This window comes from Oncorhynchus nerka, linkage group LG23, assembly GCF_034236695.1.
Source record: "Oncorhynchus nerka isolate Pitt River linkage group LG23, Oner_Uvic_2.0, whole genome shotgun sequence".
In the NCBI taxonomy this organism is placed as follows: Eukaryota; Metazoa; Chordata; class Actinopteri; order Salmoniformes; family Salmonidae; genus Oncorhynchus; species Oncorhynchus nerka.
The window spans coordinates 17,252,495-17,275,307 of NC_088418.1; the positions used below are offsets into that span (position 1 = coordinate 17,252,495).

The 22,813-nt window shown below is 44.5% G+C and overlaps 2 protein-coding genes across 3 annotated transcripts; one reads left to right on the forward strand and one right to left on the reverse strand.

The window, feature by feature from the left end:
* The first annotated feature begins 375 nt into the window (after window positions 1-375).
* LOC115106363 (interferon-induced protein with tetratricopeptide repeats 5-like) lies at window positions 376-11,388 on the forward strand. Of its 2 annotated transcripts, XM_029629015.2 has the most exons (5): window positions 376-466; window positions 578-697; window positions 863-3,649; window positions 4,196-4,329; window positions 10,374-11,388. In XM_029629015.2, the coding sequence occupies exons 2-3, from the start codon at window positions 663-665 to the stop codon at window positions 2,283-2,285; spliced, it is 1,458 nt and encodes a 485-aa protein (XP_029484875.1). In that variant the 5' UTR covers window positions 376-466; window positions 578-662; the 3' UTR covers window positions 2,286-3,649; window positions 4,196-4,329; window positions 10,374-11,388. The 2 variants fall into 2 exon arrangements, with proteins under 2 accessions (XP_029484875.1, XP_064863987.1); XM_065007915.1 differs by having other exon boundaries at window positions 377-697.
* On the reverse strand, window positions 3,640-22,389 carry LOC115107184 (monocarboxylate transporter 12-B-like). The gene is made up of 6 exons (XM_065007916.1): window positions 21,991-22,389; window positions 11,622-11,725; window positions 8,329-8,472; window positions 6,207-6,807; window positions 5,603-5,862; window positions 3,640-4,301 (listed from the first exon to the last, which is right to left on the reverse strand). The coding sequence occupies exons 1-6, from the start codon at window positions 22,116-22,118 to the stop codon at window positions 4,066-4,068; spliced, it is 1,473 nt and encodes a 490-aa protein (XP_064863988.1). The 5' UTR covers window positions 22,119-22,389; the 3' UTR covers window positions 3,640-4,065.
* Between the last annotated feature and the right edge of the window lie 424 nt (window positions 22,390-22,813).

A 22,813-nucleotide genomic window follows, 5' to 3' on the forward strand; every position in this document is an offset into this window, starting at 1 on the left:
ATAAAAATACACCTTATGGAACAGCGGGGACTGTGAAGCAACACAAACAGAGGCACAGACGCATACATACACACACGATAGCATACGCACTATACACAGGTACACGTGGATTTTGTACTGTATGTGCTAGTGGTGGAGTAGGTGCTTGAGGGCACACTGTTTGTGAATGTATTGTAATGTTTTTAAAATTGTATAAACTGCCATAATTTTGCCGGAACCCAGGAAGAGTAGCTGCTACCTTGGCAGCAGCTAATGGGAATCCATAATAAATACAAACACAAAATATGTGCCGTGTTATGTCTATTGCGCACAGCACTCTCACTGAGGCCGCGCGCGTCATCCATTCAAGGACACTCCCACGTGAGGTAATCGTTCACTGGCTGAGAAGAAACGAAACTTAGGCTACTGTACTAGTATTCCAGAGTGACGATACTCATCCTTTCGCTTCATATAGGGACGCCAACAGGTACTGTTGTTGTAAATGTGTCAACTTCCGTAGGCTACTTTATACTTCTGCTTAATACAAACAATTATTGTACCTGGGGAGGGAACGGCGTAATATTAACACATATTATAGCTGGGCAGGGAACGCGCATGGTGTGACAGCAGGCCAGCACACAAGGTGTTCATTATCAGTGTGGCCACCTGAGCATTGTTGCTTTATGTGCTGGTGCAACTTTACAACTATTGAAATGAGGTAAGTTTGCCATCTTATATCTTTGTATGACTACTTTACTAAGCACATGGTAACACAGTGAACAAAATTAGATTCTGAATGAACACATGCCGAAATCTATGATTTTGAAATAATGAGCTGTGTAAAATTGTCAATAACATAGTCACTAAAATATATTATTTTCAGCTCCATTTTAACCAAACTACTTCAACTGGAGTGCCGCTTCACCTGGGATTTGAGGCAAGATGACATGGATATTGATAATCTACAGACCAGGCTCAAGGACCAGATTGAGTTAGGTCTCGGGAAAGAGGCAGGGGTTGCACGGACATTCAGCAATCTGGCCTACATCAAATACCTGAAGGGTTACCCAGAAGAGGCAATGGCTAACTTGTTAAAGGCTGAGGAGCTCACGAGAGAGTACCATGGTGAGGACTGTGAGAAACATCTCATTGTCCCCTATGGAGACCTTTCCTGGTTACATTACCATGTGGGTGATTACATCAAGTGCCAGAGTTACTTAGAGAAACTGGAGGAGATGAAAGAGAAGTTTCCAACTAGTTCCACATCTGTCCTCCATCCTGAGGTCTATGGTGAGAAGGGTTGGACCTTCCTCAAGTTCTCCTATAAATACTATGACAAAGCACTAGAATGCTTCAAGAAAGCTCTGGAGCTGGAGTTTGAGGAGAGTGAGTCGAATGCAGGTTACGCCATTGCATTGTATCGTACAGAAAAAGAGCTCTCAAGTGTTAATGACTCACCAGCTATTAAACAACTGAGACGTGCCATAGAGATTAACCCACAAGACGCGGTCCTCATGGTCCTTCTGGGCCTGAAACTGGCTGTCTATAAAATATTTGGGGAGGCAGAGGAGTTGGTGGAGAAAGCTCTGGAAATGTCCCCAGACTGTCCGCACGTGACACGTTATGTAGGGAAGTTTCTCCGACAGCAGGGGCACGTTGACAAGTCCATTGCTCTGTTGAACAGAGCACTAAAGCGTACAAGCCAGTCTGCCATAATACACCATCAATTGGCTCTCTGCTACAAGAGGAAAAAGATCTCAGTATGCAAGAGTGGAAGCTTCCATGGTAAGGGGGCTGAGATCCAGCAGCTACTCCGTAAGTGCATTCAACATCTGGAGATGGCTACTTCACTGAAGCCTTCCTTCATCTATGCCATGGCTGAGCTGGCACTGCTCTACGGAGAGGATAAAGACATCACCAAGGCAGAGGAACTGTTCAAGAAAACCTTTGAGAAAGCCCTAGCTAAGAATGACAGTCTGCAGGTCGTCAACTTCAACTATGGCCAGTTCCAGCAGTATCACAACAAATGTGAACCTCTGGCCATCAAGCACTACACAGAAGGTTTGGAACTACAGAAAGACACTGCCGATGGGAAGAGTTGTGCCCAGAAACTGAAGATGATCGCAGAGAGGCGCATCTCCCAAGACCCCATGGATGGAGAGGCCTGTGGTATTCTGGGGTTTGTCTATAGAATGCAGGGGAAGAAAGAACAGGCCGTACAGTGGTATGATAAGGCTGTTGTGCATGATTGCAATGACAAATACCTCTCTGCACTCTGTGAACTTCGCCTGTCTCTTCAGCAATAATACTCCGGAGTCAAACATGAATCTGCACTCTGTAATCTAATAATAAAGCCTGAAAGTGTGCATGCCTCCACTTAAATCTTTGTTAGACTTAGTTTAAATTCCCCCTGATTCAAGATTGATATGATTTAGCATAGTAACAAAAAAAATGAACTTGATTTATGTTTGTGTGTGGAAATATGGTTTGGGTCATTTGAAGATATAGTTATGAAATTAAAATATATTATTGTATTCTACATGCGCTTTTAGGTTTACAGGCATTTACTGCACTTTTAACCACTATTAAAGGACACCAATAATAAGAAGAGACTTGCTTGGGCCAAGAAACTCGAGCAATGGATATTACCCCAGTGGAAATCTATCCTTTGGTCTAATGAGTCCAAATGAGAGATTTTTGGTTCCAACCACATTGTATTTGTGAGACGCAGAGTAGGTGAATGGATGATCTCTGCATGTGTGGTTCTCACCGTGAAGCATGGAGGAGGAGGTGTGATGTGGTGTGGTGGTGCTTTGCTGGTGACACTGTCTGTGATTTATTTAGGATTAAAGGCACACTTAACCAGCATGGCTACAACAGTATTCTGCAGTGATACTCCATCCCATCTGGTTGGCATTTGTTTTTCAATAGAACAATGACCCAACACACCTCCAGGCTGTGTAAGGGCTATTTTACCAAGAAGGAGAGTGATGTAGTGCTGCATCAGATGACCTGTCCTCCACAATCACCCGACCTCAACCCAATTGAGATTGTTTGGGATGAGTTGAAAGCAGCCAACAATTGCTCAACATATTTGGGAACTCCTGGTGAAACTGGTTGAGAGAATGCCAGGAGTGTGCAAAGCTGTCATCAAGGCAAAGGGTGGCTACTTTGAAGAATCTCAAATATAAAATATATTTTGATTTGCTTATCACTTTTTTTGGTTACTACATGTGTATGTGTTATTTCATATATTTGATGTCTTCAAAATTATTCTACAATGTAGAAAATTGTCAAAATAAAGAAAAACCCTTGAATGAGTAGGTGTGTCCAAACTTTTTAATGTTACTGTATATATATCATGTTTTAAAAAAACATTGTTGGACATAAAAGACTGTAAAATCACCAGGAAATCAACTGAAAGTCATTTTAATTGATGAAATCTATTCCCAAGTATTCCCACGCATAGAGTGGCATATGTATTTGTGTAATCATTTGTATTGTAATTAAGGTTCGAAATGATTCTGTTTGAGTCAAATACTATATATCTTTGGTCTTCCCTGACGATCTGCTCAAGAAAAAAAATGGCCTTCAGCTGTGAATAGACTTTTACAAAGGAGCCATCCTACGCTGGCCTTGGATCATGACTGCCCTCTCTTGTCAAAATAAGGTATTACGAAACAACATGAAGACTGTCCACTTCAGAAATAATCTATTACAGAAAGGCGCTATAACCCTGTCAGAATCTTCAGTGATATTAAAATTGATCAACTTCCTTAGTTACATTTAAATTGGCAGTCATGTCAACCCTGAAAAAGAAAGGCACATAAATTGTGCAATGACATCACAGGCATGATAGAGAGATTATTTAAAGTCCATATTTTGGCTAAAATGTATCTGGTTACGGCAGAATTACTGTATTTACCTTCCATTTATAGTGTCCATTTAGCATCTGAGGGAAGTCATTCCCAATTCTGAACTATCACGCTAGATTATGTGTACCAATTGATGACCGTTTCTCATAATCTTCAATGTACTTTGGTATTCTAACAAAACAAATGCATAATTACACAAAAGCGTCCAATGTTAAGAATTTGCTGTGTTGACTGAAGGGTTCACATCGTTACTTGAGGCTGTGTAGAAGTCTGATCGGCAAGGCTCCTGTTTGGGGTCTGTGTTTTTATTTTTGTTTCTGTACTTTTGGCTCCTGCGACAGTGGCGTATCCCCGTCACCGTGCTGATGACCAGGGAGCTGGAGATGAGGGCAAAGCCACTGAGGAAGAAGGTGGCCGTGTAGGTGCCTGTGGTGTCAACCAGCCAGCCTGCAGAGGGAGGAGGAGGAGGAATGAGGTATGAACATTCACTTTGGCTTTCACTTGATGGAAGAAAACGCATGTCTTGTGGACTTCCTGACTAATGCATGTGTTAATACATTCATAATTAATCATTTTATTCAGTGGTGGGTAATTTAACAAACTATTTAACAAACTATTGCTACACTTATGAAACAATATTTTCAAAGTAACGTCACGTGAACATTTGCAACTTTTCAAGCATTGATGGGGTATTGTTCATACCAAGATACATCCTTGACAAAACATTAAATCAAATCAAATTTTATTTGTCACATAGACATGGTTAGCAGATGTTAGTGCGAGTGTAGCGAAATGCTTGTGCTTTTAGTTCCGACAATGCAGTAATAACCAACAAGTCAATCTAGCTAACAATTCCAAAACTACTACCTTATAGACAGGGGATAAAGAATATGTACATAAAGATACATGAATGAGTGATGGTACAGAGCGGCATAGGCAAAATACAGTAGATGGTATTGAGTGCAGTATATACATATGAGATGAGTATGTAAACAAAGTGGCATAGTTAAAGTGGCTAGTGATACATGTATTACATAAGGATGTAGTAGATGATATAGAGTACAGTATATACGTATACATATGAGATGAATAATGTAGGGTATGTAAACATTATATTAGGTAGCATTGTTTAAAGTGGCTAGTGATATATTTTACATCATTTCCCATTATTAAAGTGGCTGGAGTTGAGTCAGTGTGTTGGCAGCAGCCACTCAATGTTAGTGGTGGCTGTTTAACAGTCTGATGGCCTTGAGATAGAAGCTGTTTTTCAGTCTCTCGGTCCCAGCTTTGATATCATCCAAAGGTAAACTTTTGCAACATTGGTCATTAATTGACCATTGAAACATCAATGGTGTACTCTTCAGGCCAGTTTCCCAGACACAGATGGAAGTTCTCCATTGAAATAGATTTTTAGTCCAGGAATAGGTTTAGTCAGCAACTACAAATCATTTCAGAATCAGGACTGAATAATTGGGTCACTTTAGAATTACATAAGGTTACTGTAAGTGAGATTGTTTTCTGTTGAATTAGTTCAAAGAGACCAGCAGGCTTACTCTACTTGATCAGAGGGAGTATATGGGAGGTCCAGAAAGAAGTTAAATGTCTACTAACTGTTTACAACTTGCAAATGTGGTCTTGTACCACTAAAAGCTTTCATAAAGACCACTTTTGCGATCAGCAAATAACGTGGAGACATTTACCGCTATCTCTTTTGCACACCACCTGTTCTACGATTGGTTAGTACTTACCTCCTATTGGAGGGCTGAGCAGGTAAGGGATGGCATGTAGGAAGTAGACTATCCCTAGGGCGGAGGAGAGGTTATGTGTCCCCACAATGTCCGAGGTCACCACAGGTATGAGGGCAACGTAGGCGCCATCAAAGTACCCATAAAACACAGAGAAAGACACCAGCAGGGCGAACGTCCGCAGGAGAGGGATGAAGAGGCAGCACACCCCCTCCATGCCCACTGCTATCATGTAGCACACATTACGATACTTCTTCAGGCACCTGGGGGTGAGAAAAACACAATCAGCCTAAAAACACAGATTTTTCATGTTGACCATCTGAACGATTGGCGGCTTAACATCCAATGGCTTGTCAGAGGAAACCAGCTTTATCTTCAAGATACAATTGGGTAACAGCTCCATTTCGTTAGAGTAAAACTGGGTGACAAACAGTTCACTAAAAGGTGAGATTACAAGAAACGACTGAAAACTCTACATGTGACTGTTAAACACTCTGAATATGAATCTTTACTGGATAAGAAAAGGCTGGACCCATATCTATGTTAATGCATAGCTATATTGTGTTGGCATACTCAATGGAACAATATCTTTAAAACTTTGGCTTACCTCCTGTCTACGAGCCAGCCGAAGGTGATGTTCCCCACGATGTCAATGACCCCCAGGATGGACATGAGGAAGGCGGCCTGGTGGTGGCTCACACCTACGTCCAGTGCATACGGAACCAGGTAGACGAAGGGCAGGCTGCAGCCACTGGCTAGGAACAAGAAGCTCACTGCTAGCATCAGGAAGTCAGGCATGAGCAGGAAGCAGTACTCCTGCATGGACTGGAAGCAGAAGCAGCGGTGGCTGTTGTTGTTGTTGTTGTTGATCGCCAGTGATTCCTCTAACATGCTATCCACCGGAGCTTTCACCCCATATCCACATTCGGTGTCCAACGGGACTGGACCATGAGCCTCCTCTTCTTCTTTCAGAGTGATAGGGCGCAGTAATGCCCCACAAACACACAGGTTGGCAACAACACCCCCTAGGATGAGCAGGGCCCCACGCCATGAGTAGTGCTCTATGAGTATCTGGACGGCAGGGGCCAGGATGAAGGTCCCGATGCCACTGCCTGACATGGCAATCCCGTACGCCAGGGCTTTCCTCTCACAGAAATATGAGCCCACCATGGCTAAGGCAGGGGTGTAGCAGAGGGCAAATCCAATACCTGTAAATCCAAAGACGATAAGGTTTTTGTTGTTTTTCTATGAGACATCCCAGGGCATTCCTTTTGTCCCTGAATTACATTATTTGCATGATGTATAGGGGCCCTAATGATAATAATAATAATAATAATACATTGGATTTAAAGTGCCATAAAGGGGACAGCACTGAGCTAGCCTGCAACATCACTTCCTGGATTAGCTCAAACTGTGCATGTTGTGTCCACAGAAATCTCCTACATGAGACGCCATCTTAACCGACTTCCTTGACTTCAAATGCGCTATATATATATATATGAATGGACAAAGCCATCAAACATGTGACACCATTCATTCCTATGTGAAGACTCAATAGCGCATCATATACTATGAATGCACTATATATATATATATATATATATATATATATATATATATATATATATATATATATATATATATATATATATAGTGCATTCGGGAAAGTATTCAGACCCCTTCACATTTTCCACATTTTGTTACATTACAGCCTTATTCTAAAATGTATTAAATTAGACACATATCTGGGGAAGGGTACCAAAAAATGTCTGCAGCATTGAAGGTCCCCAACAAAACAGTGGCCTCCATCATTCTTAAATGGAAGAAGTTTGGAACCACCAAGACTCTTCCTAGAGCTGGCCACCCGGCCAAACTTTTGGAGTTTGCCAAAAGGCACCTAAAGGACTCTCAGACCATGAGAAACAAGATTCTCTGGTCTGATGAAATCAAGATTGAACTCTTTGGCCTGAATGCCAAGCTTCACGTCTGAAGGAAACCAGGCACCGCTCATCACCTGGCCAATACCATCCCTATGGTGAAGTATGGTGGTGGCAGCATCATGCTGTGGGGATGTTTTTCAGTGGCAGGGACTTGGAGACTAGTCAGGATCAAGGGAAAGATGAACGGAGCAAAGAACAGAGAGAATCCTAGATGAAAACCTGCTCCAGAGCGCCCAGGACCTGAGACTGGGTCGAAGGTTCACCTTCCAACAGGACAACGACCCTAAGCACACAGCCAAGACAATGCAGGACTGGCTTCGGGACAAGTCTCTGAAAGTCCTTGAGTGACCCAGCCAGAGCCCGGATGAATATCTCTGGAGAGACCTGAAAATAGCTGTGCAGCGACATTCCCCATCCAACCTGACAGAGCTTGAGAGGATCTACAGAGAGGAATGGGAGAAACTCCCCAAATACAGGTGTGCCAAGCTTGTGGTGTCATACCCAAGAAGACTCGAGGCTGTAATCGCTGCCAAAGGTGCTTCAACAATATACTGAGTAAAGGATCTGAATAATTATGTTAATGTGATATTTCAGTTTTTTTCAAATGATACATTTGCACACAAAAAACACACAAAAAATGTGTTTGCTTTGTCATTATGAGGTATTGTGTGTAGACTGATGAGGGGAAAAAACTATTTAATACATTTTAGAATAAGACTGTACCGTGGAAAAACTCAAGGGGTCTGAATACTTTCCGAATGCACTGTACAGTCATTGGGGGGGACCCACCTGTGAGGACCCCCAGGGTGAGGTACAGGTACTCCAGGCTGGTAGCGAAAGAGCTGAGGACCAGGCCGATAGAGGACAGAAAGCCACCAAGGATCACAGCGATGCGGCACGACAGACGGTTCCCAATGAAGCTGCCTAGAGGAGCTGTCAATCACAACAAAGTACACATGTTAATATGGGATTGTCTGCTGCACTACAGTAGTACAGTCAGTGCTCGTGAGAGGGGATGGCTTGGTGGGTCTGAGGTACTGGAAGGCATGAGAAATAAAATGCCATAGGCAAAGAACTTTGATCTGGTCGGACAATTCAAGCCCGACCCTACCAGAGCCCTACATAAAAAATATTTTATGAGACCCTACCAGAGCCCTACATAAAAAATATTTTATGAGCCCAAGCCTAAATTACAAAACATGATTGTGCAAGGCAACAAAACATAAAAGCACACTTTTAAGAGGTCTTTGAATAATTTGGTAAATAATTGGTCTAGGCTAGTGAAACAAACTCTAGCAGGCCTATCATCTTTCACTGTGGACTGCATTATTATGCATATACTGTATGGATTGGTTAGGGTAGACTATATCGACAATATTGATGTTCCCGAACAGATTTCAGTTGGTTTTCAATGTGGTGACATAAATGGGCTACTGTCTGTTTATCAAACCGCAGATGCGTTCCCGTCTGCGCTCTATAGGCCAACATTCTACCGCCAACAACGTGTCATATATTCAACCGAAAATAATGTTACATACCAGAACAATCCTAAAAGAAAAAAGACAACTAAAAGGCATATTAAATCATTTGAGATAAATGTTAAAGTGCAAGGATGGAGAGAGTTACATGTTGTCTATCAGAGCAGAGAAAAGGATAGGCTACAGATGCACGTTCTCTTTCTGTTTCACCGCGGCAACTGCCACATCGTCTACAAGGTTGTGGAAGCCTAAACCAAATCCCGGCTGCCCTAATCAATTCTCAGAATATCAGGCTCGGGCTAAAACTCTTGTGTTTCCACATTTATGTTTTTTTTGGGCAGTAGGATAATTAATGAGGAGGAGTCATGGATTTAACTCTGAACGCTCTTATTCAAATTGTCACATTGCAAACTGTGAATATAATGTTTCATACCATTAGAGTTACTGGATCTGAGCACATAGTTTCCGGAACACAGTCTTACAAAACTCAGTACAGTATGTTCTTAGTTGTTTTACCTCTGCCAAAGACGAAAGGTGTATCATGATTGATTTATGGTTGGTGTACAATGCCAAGTACATCTTGTACTCTGATTTGACAAATATGATGAGTCATATGCTGAGTAAAAAAGAGCAGGGGGAAAATACACATCCAGGTTGAGAACTGAAAAGCTTATGTGTCATTGCGCAGGGGGTAATATGAGGACAAACCAGTTCTTGACTTTTACCACAGCTCTCACACCTCGACATGAACAAACACATGCAGATTCAGGAACAGAGTAACACCAATTCAGCAAAAAGTTCAGCTCCAAAAAGATACCCCACTGATAATTTCAACACATATTAAATAGTTGCAAGTTAACATTTACTGAAATGTGTGTCACTTTGGACCATTGATACTGTGAGTTAATACAAGCCCATGAGAGGGGTTTGTGATCCGCAGCAGTCCTCTGTGACCCATGCTGACTAGCCTTGGCATACGCCTGCCTAAACATGTTACCTAAGTCAGTCTTGATAAAGGCTGATACGAGTCAGCATAAAGGTCTATTTTTACATGCCTTTACCATCTCTATCATAGTGTAACATTTCACTGGGTGCAAGCGAAATAAACAAACTCTGTGTGTTGCGGTCATAGGGTTGTAACACTGTTTTGGTATTTCAAGATGTTCTCTGTGTGTCGCTAACGTCTGTGTGTTGCTAACATTGTTCTCTCAAGAGCTAAATCGACAGAGAAAGAAGCAACCTCCTCTCTCTGTCTACTTTAGTCAGACAAGGGATTGTCAGTACTTTGTTCTTAAATACTACTGCACTGATGTGTACAAACTAACATGAAACAATCCTATGCCTTCAACCAAAAAGGTTTTTAAAGGGCAATCAACATGTCCAAAAGATCCAAGGAAGATCTCCATGGTGGAGATGAGAGAAAGCAGTGTATCCTGGAGAGTTGGGTGAGACTAACTAAAATAGCCAAAACATCACTACTTTCCTATGTAAGAGGGGTTAAACATCCCAATCTAAGAGAAGCAGCAAAAACTGACCGATGGGTTGACTGAGTTACACACTGCCAGTCAGCGGCTTGTGACTTTATCAACTGAAGCATACCGTAACTTTGCTGTGTGATTGTAAAAAGCACATTTACATGACATTGTCTTCAGTCTTATATCTGGAGTATTTCTCCTGTCTTATCCAGTGTCCTGTATGAAATTAAGTATGCTCTCTCTAATTCTCTCTCTCTCTCTCTCTCTCTCTCTCTCTCTCTCTCTCTCTCTCTCTCTCTCTCTCTCTCTCTTCTTTCTCTCGGAGGACCTGAGCCCTAGGACCATGCCTCAGGACTACCTGGCCTGCCTGATGACTCCTTGCTGTCCCCAATACACCTGGTCGTACTGCTGCTCCAGTTTCAACTGTTCTGCCTGCTTCTATAGAACCCTGACCTGTTCACCGGACGTGCTACCTTGTCCCGGACCTGCTGTTTTCAACTCTCTAGAGATGGCAGGAGCGGTAGAGATACTCTGAGTGATCGGCTATGAAAAGCCAACTGACATTTACTCCTGAGGTGCTGACCTGTTGCACCCTCTACAACCACTGTGATTATTATTATTTGACCCTGCTGGTCATCTATGAACATTTTAACAGCTTGGCCATGTTCTGTTATAATCTCCACCCGGCACAGCCAGAAGAGGACTGGCCACCCCTCATAGCCTGGTTCCTCTCTAGTTTTCTTCCTAGGTTTTGGCCTTTCTAGGGAGTTTTTCCTAGCCACTGTGCTTCTACGACTGCATTGCTTGCTCTTTGGGGTTTAGGCTGGGTTTCTGTACAGCACTTTGTGACATCAGCTGATATAATAAGGGCTTTATAAATACATTTGATTGATTGATCATGTGTCCTAATTGGAAGTGAAATGATGCACCAAATATCACACCTAGTTGTTTTAGTTGTCAAACTGAGTTAACTTCTCCTTAGTCCTTTAACAGCTTTTATGTTTACATCCAATGAACCAAATTCATTTTATCACTACCCTGGGCATTGAGCAAGCCAATGCCAGGCCCAGCGTTGAAGCCAGATCACTGTTGCTGAAGCAGCACTTGACTGAGGGCCATGATGACTTACCACACAGCATAGTGGTGCAGTCCACCAGACTGTGGATCCAGGCTGTCCCTGAATAGTCCGCTCCAAAGTGCATCTGAAACTCCACAAAGAAGATGGAGATGCATCTGGAACAGAAGAAAAGGCTCAAGATGAAGCAAAATCATGACAAAAAACAACCATCTTGCACATTTCAAATAGGTATATTTTTCCTAGTGGTTTGTTTTGACACAAATTTGACATGATACAACGTTGCACACACACACACACACACACACACACACACACACACACACACACACACACACACACACACACACACACACACACATACACCATTGGAGACTGCTGAGGGGAGAACGGCTCATAATAATGGCCATAACGGAGAAAATGGAATGGCATCAAACACCTGGAAACCATGCGTTTCATGTATTTGATACCATTCCACTGATTCTGCCACATTCATTACCACTAGTCTGTCCTCCCCAATTAAGGTGCCACCAACCTCCTGTGGTACACACACACACACACACACACACACACTGAGTGTATACAGCACATGTTCTCGGAACACACTGAGGTTACTTCAATTATGTAATTACTCTTCTCCAGCTAGACATGTTGATGACCTGAGTGGTCAGAGGGAGTGATGCAATTGTAATGAATTGTGTAATCATGGAGCTGAGGGGAGAGCTGTAAAAAGCGTTTGACGTGTGAGAAGTGCTTGGGGGTTAATGAGCCACAAGCTCCTCCGTCCGAGTCTGCAGCAAGGCTGCACCTGTACAAACTGTACAGGACTAGCACCATGCAGACGATAAGAGACAAATCACTCACTGTGAATGTGACGGCCATCTGATCTTCATGTCCTCTCCAGCACTGGCCAGAGAACACACAAGGGGGACCTATCGCACGGCAGGCCCCTATCGCACTGCAGGTCTCCGTCAGCCTGCTGTTTCCTCACACGCGCACACACAAAAACGTTTGCTACAGCTGTTTTAGGGGTTTAAACTCACTCACTAGACCTAAAAGAACCTCAGGATCACTGATGCATATCGAGAAAGCAGAGGAACAGGAGTTCACTGCCTAGATTTATTACCTTGGGTTACTTTCAAACCCTTGGTGGAATTTTCCCCATTCCTTCCAATTCTGACCAATTACTACTTTAGATTATATCTGGCAGAGTCACAGCGTACAATTGGGTAAAGGCTCAAGGTGACAATCTGAGCCGGCAAAATCAGTTTACAAATGATTGAATAATGTTGGAAGGACAAACATGCTCTTCCTTGTTTGATTGTTTTCTATTCTACATAAAGGATTGCATGATGGAAATGTGAGACTATAATCTCCTTCTTTATCCCTCACCCAACAGGCAACCTGACTGAACTTGTTTTTTCAGGAATGCAATTCATTAAACCCCATTTAACCCTTGGCCTATAATGGTCGCGCTCCTGAGGAAATCCAATTAACATAATACAACATGTCCCCATCAAAATCTGTCTGTTTAACTAGAGATATGTGTTTTTTTGCTGCATCTCAATCCACTGCATCCGCCAATATTGCCCTTCAGCGTCTGCATTTAAAGGTTGCAGAGCTAGAGCGTGTTTTTCAGTCCATGAAACATCCCGAAAATCAGTCCTCTCATTCTTATATCTCTCAGATATAAGGCAGACACTTCAGAACAAATGTCCATGTAGTGAATCTGTTGTTCAATGGGTTTATATTGGTTAATAGCAGAAATGCCAAATTCAATGTTTCATTCAATACTTTTTGTATATTTGTTTTTATACCTTAAGGGATTTTAAAATTCAAAATCAAATAGCTAAATGATCTTTGGTATGACCATCTTAAAATAATTCCACATGTTAGCTTAGAAACCTCCTCCCCCAGCTTAGACAGAGCTTAGACTCTAGAGGGTACACTCGGTAACAAAACTTGAAACATTGTGAAACCTTGAAAAACTACATTTTAGAGGAAATGTTCAAACACAACCATCCTCAGTCAGGGTCTGTAGTGCTTCACTGTAGTCCTATACTGAAGACCTGCTACTGACCTGCAGGTTGTTTACTAGGCACCCAGTGTAACCTGAACTGGAGAGTGTGATGGCAGAAGATACCTCTTGTCACTTTAGTAAATCTTATTCTCATGTCATACTCAGTCCAAGTTGCACTATATATAGAGTTGACCTACAGTACCAGTCAAAAGTTTGGACACACCTACTCATTCAAGGGTTTTCCTTATTTTAACTTTTTTTCTATTATTATAGAATAATAGTGAAAACATCAAAACTATGAAATAACACATATGGAATCATGAAGTAACCAAGAAAGTGTTAAACAAATATTTGAGATTCTTCAAAGTAGCCACCCTTTGCCTTTAACAGGCACACCTGTTAATTGAAATACATTCCAGGTGACTACCTCATGAAGCTGGTTGAGAGAATTTCAAGAGTATGCAAAGCTTTTATTAAGGCAAAGGGTGGCTACTTTGAAGAATCTCAAATATAACATACAGTGGGGCAAAAAAGTATTTAGTCAGCCACCAATTGTGCAAGTTCTCCCACTTAAAAAGATGAGAGAGGCCTGTAATTTTCCTCATATGTACACTTCAACTATGACAGACAAAATGAGAAAACAAATTCCAGAAAATCACATTGTAGGATTTTGAATGAATTTATTTGCAAATTATGGTGGAAAATAAGTATTTGGTCAATAACAAAAATGTATCTCAATACTTTGTTATATACCCTTTGTTGGCAATGACAGAGGTCAAACGTTTCCTGTAAGTCTTCACAATGTTTTCACACACTGTTGCTGGTATTTTGGCCCATTCCTCCATGCAGATCTCCTCTAGAGCAGTGATATTTTGGGGCTGTTGCTGGGCAACACAGACTTTCAACTCCCTCCAAAGATTTTCTATGGGGTTGAGATCTGGAGACTGGCTAGGCCACTCCAGGACCTTGAAATGCTTCTTACGAAGCCACTCCTTCGTTGCCCGGGCGGTATGTTTGGGATCATTGTCATGATGAAAGACCCAGCCACGTTTCATCTTCAATGCCCTTGCTGATGGAAGGAGGTTTTCACTCAAAATCTCACGATACATGGCCCCATTCATTCTTTCCTTTACACGGATCAGTCGTCCTGGTCCTTTTGCAGAAAAACAGCCCCAAAGCATGATGTTTCCACCCCTATGCTTCACAGTAGGTATCGTGTTCTTTGGATGCAACTCAGCATTCTTTGTCCTCCAAACACGACGAGTTGAGTTTTTACCAAAAAGTTATATTTTGGTTTCATCTGACCATATGACATTCTCCCAATCTTCTTCTGGATCATCCAAATGCTCTCTAGCAAACTTCAGACGGGCCTGGACATGTACTGGCTTAAGCAGGGGGACACGTCTGGCACTGCAAGATTTGAGTCCCTGGCGGCGTAATGTGTTACTGATGGTAGGCTTTGTTACTTTGGTCCCAGCTCTCTGCAGGTCATTCACTAGGTCCCCCCGTGTGGTTCTGGGATTTTTGCTCACCGTTCTTGTCATCATTTTGACCCCACGGGATGAGATCTTGCGTGGAGCCCCAGATCGAGGGAGATTATCAGTGGTCTTGTATGTCTTCCATTTCCTAATAATTGCTCCCACAGTTGATTTCTTCAAACCAAGCTGCTTACCTATTGCAGATTCAGTCTTCCCAGCCTGGTGCAGGTCTACAATTTTGTTTCTGGTGTCCTTTGACAGCTCCTTGCTCTTGGCCATAGTGGAGTTTGGAGTGTGACTGTTTGAGGTTGTGGACAGGTGTAAATTAATACAGGTAACGAGTGGAGGACGGAGGAGCCTCTTAAAGAAGAAGTTACAGGTCTGTGAGAGCCTGAAATCTTGCTTGTTTGTAGGTGACCAAATACTTATTTTGCAAATAAAATACTTATTTTCAAATAAATTCATAAAAAATTCTACAATGTGATTTTCTGGATTTTTTTCCCTCATTTTGTCTGTCATAGTTGAAGTGTACCTATGATGAAAATTACAGGCCTCGTTCATCTTTTTAAGTGGGAGAACTTGCACAATTGGTGGCTGACTAAATACTTTTTTGCCCCACTGTATATTTTGATTTGTTCAACAATTTTTTGGTTACTACATGATTCCATATGGTTTAATGTCTTCACTAATATTTCAGAAATGTAGAAAAACCATTGAATAAGTAGGTGTATCAAAACTTTTGACTGGTAATGTATATTACATACACAGTTTGGAACCGGTTCAGGGAACAGAACCAGAAACAAAAGTGATCTTTACTGTTCCCGAACAGAATCGTTATTGTAAAAGTATTAGAAATGGTTTATAACGTTCTTTACGTAACGAGCATTTTTTTTTCAGACCCACATCATATAGAATAAACATTACGTCATATGTAATAACATTTGTATCATACTATAACCGTGCTATTGTTTGAAAAAAATTTATTGAAAAGGATGTACAATGTTTCTGTGTAAGATAACACAGATTTTTGAACACTTTTCACCTCATACACTAAATACATAGCCCACCATTATAGAATGGATGGATAGCCTACATCAAGTTTGTGTCACACCCTGATCTGTTTCACCTGTCTTTGTGATTGTCGCCACCCCCCTCCAGGTGTCACCCATCTTCCCCATTATCCCCTGTGTATTTATTCCTTTGTTCAAGGTTTGTCTGTTGCCGTTCGTCCTGTTTGTTCAAATCAACCAGCTTTTTGTGTCTCAGCTCCTGCTTTTCTAGTCTCTCTTTTCTCGCCCTCCAGGTTTTGATCCTCGCATGTTCTGACTCCAAGCCCACCTGCCTGACCACTCTGTCTGCCCCTGATCCTGCCTGCCGACCTGTACCTTTGCCCCCCTCTGCCTTACCCTGACCCTGAGCCTGCCCGCTGCCCGATACCGTTACCCCACCTCTGGTTTACCTTGTCCTGTCTATTGCCTGTCCCTGTTGGAATATTAAACCATTGTTTATTCGACGCGGTCTGCATCTGGGACTTACCTTCATACCTGAGAGTATGAACTGGCCATGACTGACCCAGCAAACCCGGGCCAGCTGCACAACGCCATCTCCTCCCAAGGAGCCTCCATTGGTAGGCACAAGGAATTGCTTCGTGGGCTGATGGAGGGGTCCAAACATTGGCTGAGCACCATGACCGGGCGCCAGAGCAGAAGGTAGACGTTTTACGTGTCTCCAACTGATTGTGTTTTTTTGTTTGTTTATCTGCGTGGTTTGTAATTTATTATTTTACTATTTTTTACATAATGTTGCCGTTACAGTCTCTTATGACCGAAAATAACTTCTAGACATCAGGACTGTGATTACTCACCACGGACTAGCAGAATCCTTTTTCTTCTTTCATGACTCTGATGAGTCCGAGGATATACGGCTCCTTCGGGAACAGGCCCTGACCCCCAGTGATCTGCGTGAAGAGGATGTGGAGAAAGATAGGCAGGCTGCCTTCTGAGGAGTAGGAGGCGATCGAATAAACCTCCACTCCCCTCAATTCTGCTCGCAAACATGCAATCTTGGGATAATAAAATGGATGAGGTATTAGGAAGATTAAATACCAATGGGACGTTAAAAACTGTAACATCTTATGCTGAACGGAGTCGTGGCTGAACAATGACAATATCAACATACAGCTGGCTGGTTATATGACATACCAGCAGGATAGAACAGAGGCATCTGGTAAGACAAGGGGCAGCGGTCTATGTATTTTTGTAAACAACAGCTGGTACACGATATATAAGGAAGTCTTGAGCCATTGCTCGCCTGAGGTAGAGTTTCTCATGATAAGCTGCAGACCACATTACCTACCGAGAGAGTTTTCATCTATGTTCTTTGTAGCTGTTTACATCTCACCACAGTCAGAGGCTGGCACCAAGATCGCATTGAATGAGCTCGATTCCTCAAAGCAAACAAAAAACCGCTCACCCAGAGACGGCGCGCCTAGTAGCCGGGGACTTTAATGCAGGGAAACTTTAATCAGTTTTACCTAATTTCTATCAACATGTTAAATTTGCAACCAGAGGGAAAATAACTCTGGACCACCTATATTCCACACACAGAGATGCATACAAATCTCTCCCTCACCCTCCATTTGGCAAAATCTGACCATAACTCTATCCTACTGATTCCTGCTTACAAGCAAAAATTAAAGCAGGAAGCACCAGTGACTAGATAAATAAAAAAGTGGTCAGATGAAGCAGATGCTAAGCTACAGGACTGTTTTGCTAGCACAGACTGGAATATGTTCCGGGATTTCTCCAATGGCATTGAGGAGTACACCACATCTGTCATTTGCTTCATCAATAAGTGCATTGATGACGTCGTCCACACAGTGACCGTACCATTACATTTACATTTACATTTAAGTCATTTAGCAGACGCTCTTATCCAGAGCGACTTACAAATTGGTGCATTCACCTTATGACATCCAGTGGAACAGTAGTGCATCTAAATCTTTTAAGGGGGGGGTGAGAGGGATTACTTTATCCTATCCTAGGTATTCCTTAAAGAGGTGGGGTTTCAGGTGTCTCCGGAAGGTGGTGATTGACTCCGCTGTCCTGGCGTCGTGAGGGAGTTTGTTCCACCATTGGGGGGCCAGAGCAGCGAACAGTTTTGACTGGGCTGAGCGGGAACTGTACTTCCTCAGTGGTAGGGAGGCGAGCAGGCCAGAGGTGGATGAACGCAGTGCCCTTGTTTGGGTGTAGGGCCTGATCAGAGCCTGGAGGTACTGAGGTGCCGTTCCCCTCACAGCTCCGTAGGCAAGCACCATGGTCTTGTAGCGGATGCGAGCTTCAACTGGAAGCCAGTGGAGAGAGCGGAGGAGCGGGGTGACGTGAGAGAACTTGGGAAGGTTGAACACTAGACGGGCTGCGGCGTTCTGGATGAGTTGTAGGGGGTTAATGGCACAGGCAGGGAGCCCAGCCAACAGCGAGTTGCAGTAATCCAGACGGGAGATGACAAGTGCCTGGATTAGGACCTGCGCCGCTTCCTGTGTGAGGCAGGGTCGTACTCTGCGGATGTTGTAGAGCATGAACCTACAGGAACGGGCCACCACCTTGATGTTAGTTGAGAACGGCAGGGTGTTGTCCAGGATCACGCCAAGGTTCTTAGCGCTCTGGGAGGAGGACACAGTGGAGTTGTCAACCGTGATGGCGAGATCATGGAACGGGCAATCCTTTCCCGGGAGGAAGAGCAGCTCCGTCTTGCCGAGGTTCAGCTTGAGGTGGTGATCCGTCATCCACACTGATATGTCTGCCAGACATGCAGAGATGCGATTCGCCACCTGGTCATCAGAAGGGGGAAAGGAGAAGATTAATTGTGTGTCGTCTGCATAGCAATGATAGGAGAGACCATGTGAGGTTATGACAGAGCCAAGTGACTTGGTGTATAGCGAGAATAGGAGAGGGCCTAGAACAGAGCCCTGGGGGACACCAGTGGTGAGAGCACGTGGTGTGGAGACGGATTCTCGCCACGCCACCTGGTAGGAGCGACCTGTCAGGTAGGACACAATCCAAGCGTGGGCCGCGCCGGAGATGCCCAACTCGGAGAGGGTGGAGAGGAGGATCTGATGGTTCACAGTATCGAAGGCAGCCGATAGGTCTAGAAGGATGAGAGCAGAGGAGAGAGAGTTAGCTTTAGCAGTGCGGAGCGCCTCCGTGATACAGAGAAGAGCAGTCTCAGTTGAATGACTAGTCTTGAAACCTGACTGATTTGGATCAAGAAGGTCATTCTGAGAGAGATAGCGGGAGAGCTGGCCAAGGACGGCACGTTCAAGAGTTTTGGAGAGAAAAGAAAGAAGGGATACTGGTCTGTAGTTGTTGACATCGGAGGGATCGAGTGTAGGTTTTTTCAGAAGGGGTGCAACTCTCGCTCTCTTGAAGACGGAAGGGACGTAGCCAGCGGTCAGGGATGAGTTGATGAGCGAGGTGAGGTAAGGGAGAAGGTCTCCGGATATGGTCTGGAGAAGAGAGGAGGGGATAGGGTCAAGCGGGCAGGTTGTTGGGCGGCCGGCCGTCACAAGACGCGAGATTTCATCTGGAGAGAGAGGGGAGAAAGAGGTCAGAGCACAGGGTAGGGCAGTGTGAGCAGAACCAGCAGTGTCGTTTGACTTAGCAAACGAGGATCGGATGTCGTCGACCTTCTTTTCAAAATGGTTGACGAAGTCATCTGCAGAGGGGGAGGAGGGGGGGGAGGGGGAGGAGGATTCAGGAGGGAGGAGAAGGTGGCAAAGAGCTTCCTAGGGTTAGAGGCAGATGCTTGGAATTTAGAGTGGTAGAAAGTGGCTTTAGCAGCCAGAAACCATGGATTACAGGCAGCATCCGCACTGAGCTAAAGGCTAGAGCTGCCGCTTTCAAAGAGTAGGACTCTAACCCGGAAGCTTATAAGAAATCCTGCTATGCCCTCCGATGAACCATCAAACAGGCATAGCGTCAATATAGGACTAAGATCGAGTCGTACTACACCAGCTCTGACGCTCGTCAGATGTGGCAGGGCCTGAAAACCATTACAGACTACAAAGGGAAGCACAGCCAAGAGCTGCCCAGTGACACGAGCCTACCGGAAGAGCTAAACAACTTCTAAGCTCGCTTCGAGGCAAATGACACTGAAAAATGCATGAGAGCACCAGCTCTCATCACCCCTGGTCTCACATCTCCCTGGACTTTGTCACAGGTCTCCCCCCGTCTGATGGCACATCACCATCCTGACCGTGGTGGATCGCTTTTCCAAGGCCATCCACTTCATTCATTCCTCTCTCCAAGCTCATGGTGCGACACATCTTCCGGATCCATGGACTGCCCGTGGACATGGTCTCTGATCGCAGCCCTCAGTTCTCATCCCGGTTCTGGAAGGCGTTCTGCACCCTCATTGGGTCGTCGGCCAGCCTGTCCACAGGGGTCCACACCCAGTCTAATGGACAGTTGGAGCAGGACCTCAACCAGGACCTCGAGACCACCCTGAGCTGCCTGGTCTCCACCAAACCCCACCACCTGGAGCCAGCAGCTGGTGTAGGTGGAACACGCCCGCAACACCCTTCCCTGGTCTGCCACGGGCATATCATCGTTTGAGTGTTTCCTGGGGTATCAGCCCCCGCTCTTCCCTGAGCAAGAAGAGGAGGTCGGCATACCTTCTGCCCAGATGTTTGTTTGCCACTGTCGCCATGCCTGGAGGAGAGCCCGGTCAGCCCTCCTCAAGACCACCTCCAGGTATAGACGACAAGCGGATCAACATCGGACCCCGGTTCCCCAGTATCGTCTCGAGCAGAAGGTATAGCTATCCATCCGGGATTTGCCCCTCCGAGTGGAATCCCCAAACTCTCCCCCCGGTTTATCGGCCCTTTCCCCATCTCCAAGATCATTAGCCCCTCGGGTGTTCATCTTCTGTTTCCCCGTACCCTTCGTATACATTGCACCATTCATGTGTCCAGAGTCAAACCCATGTCTCACAGCCCTTTGTCTCCCGTTTCCAGGTCCAACCCTTTCCCCCATCTCATCGACGGCCAACCGGCTTACACGGTGATGCGTCTCCTGAAGGTGCGACATCAGGGCTGGGGGTTCCAGTATCTTGTTGACTGGGAGGGTTATGGCCCGAAAGAGAGGTGCTGGGTCCCCGCCAGGGACATTCTGGACACAGGCCGCATTGTGGATTTTCAGCGCTGACACCCCGGTCATCCAGGTGTGTGCCCTGGTAGGACGCCAGGTGGTGGTACTGTCACACCCTGATCTGTTTCACCTGTCTTTGTGATTGTCCCCACCCCCCTCCAGGTGTCACCCATCTTCCCCATTATCCCCTGTATATTTATACCTGTGTTCTCTGTTTGTCTGTTGCCAGTTTGTCTTGTTTGTTCAAGTCAACCAGCGTTTTGTGTCTCAGCTCCTACTTTTTTCAGTCTCTCTTTTCTCGCCCTCCTGGTTTTGAACCTTGCCTGTCCTGATTCCGAGCCCACCTGCCTGACCACTCTGCCTGCCCCTGATCCTGCCTTTGCCCCCCTCTGGATTACCGACCTCTGCCTTACCCTGACCCTGAGCCTGCCTACCGCCCGGTACCATCGCCCCACCTCTGGTTTACTGACCCCTACCTGCCTTGTCCTGTCTATTGCCTGCCCCGGTTGGAATATTAAACTATTGTTTATTCGACATGGTCTGCATCTGGGTCTTACCTTCATACCTGATAGTATGGTTAAGTTTTGTTTGACATTATAACATGTCCCACAAACGTAACTGTACTTAAACATGTAAAAACAAATGCTAATAATCTGATTTGATGGTACGCCCACTTATACTGTAAAATAAACACACAGGCTTATCACTCCACAGTTCTCAGAGTTGTGTCAGGACCAAGCTAGGGGAACTCCATGACCCTCTCTTCCTGACAGACTTACCTGGTGACGGCACGTGTGCAGACAGTGACCAAGAAGCAGCCGGCCACAATCATCCAGCCCCAGCCCCCATCAGGAGGGGGGACCGCTGGTCTCTTTTTCCCCTGAGCCATAGCCGCAGCATGAACCATGCTTAGATCCTTTTTCTGTTCCCTCTGTTTTTCTCCTGTTCTCAGTTAAGACCCAGGTACACCTCGCAGACAGACAGCATGACACAGTCACACCCAGCATGGGATTGCATTGGTTGTTGAAGAGGCTGTTCAGTTCACTTCAGTTACACTGTTGTAGAAAACAGGGAGAAGCACATATACTAGCTAAGACTATGAATAAGTCAAAAGGTGGCTCTGAATCATTAACAGGCATCAACAAAAACACCTCAGACATCTTCTCTGGGTCTGGGTCTGAAACGTGTCCAGCCCATTCAGCATTTGTTGAGGACTCAGCCTACAAACAAGACGAATCACTGCTGATGTGTGTGTTGAAATACTTTACTCCCCCGGCCCAAGCAGAACAGTGAGGTGACAGGGTTATTGACATAGGAGTCCATGAGAGGATGTGTTTACTTCCAGGGTGTCAGGGATAACTCTGGGTGATTACAATATTAACTTCAGACCCTAGCTGCCGTCTGCTTTTGTGACCTCTCTGAGCCCGTAGCATGTGCTGCTCTAAAACACTTCCTATAGAAACACATCTCTGCAGCTTTGGTTCCATTAGGCACTTGACTTGGCTACCCTCCATTAGTTTAACAGCAATTCTCTGAAATGTACTTAATAAGCATGTAGCAACAAACGGCAATCATGTTTTGATTGATGCATGTCAGTTAATG

Bases quoted from the DNA above. Each gene is read 5' to 3' on its own strand.
- LOC115106363 (XM_029629015.2), top strand. From the start codon at position 663: ATGTGCTGGTGCAACTTTACAACTATTGAAATGAG. The intron at 698-862 runs GTAAGTTTGCCA...TATTATTTTCAG, and splicing joins TTTACAACTATTGAAATGAG to CTCCATTTTAACCAAACTAC.
- LOC115107184 (XM_065007916.1), bottom strand. From the start codon at position 22,118: ATGGTTCATGCTGCGGCTATGGCTCAGGGGAAAAAGAGACCAGCGGTC. The intron at 6,808-8,328 runs GTGGGTCCCCCC...TTGGATTTACAG, and splicing joins CACCCTGGGGGTCCTCACAG to GTATTGGATTTGCCCTCTGC. The intron at 4,302-5,602 runs GTAAGTACTAAC...CTCCCTCTGCAG, and splicing joins GCTCAGCCCTCCAATAGGAG to GCTGGCTGGTTGACACCACA.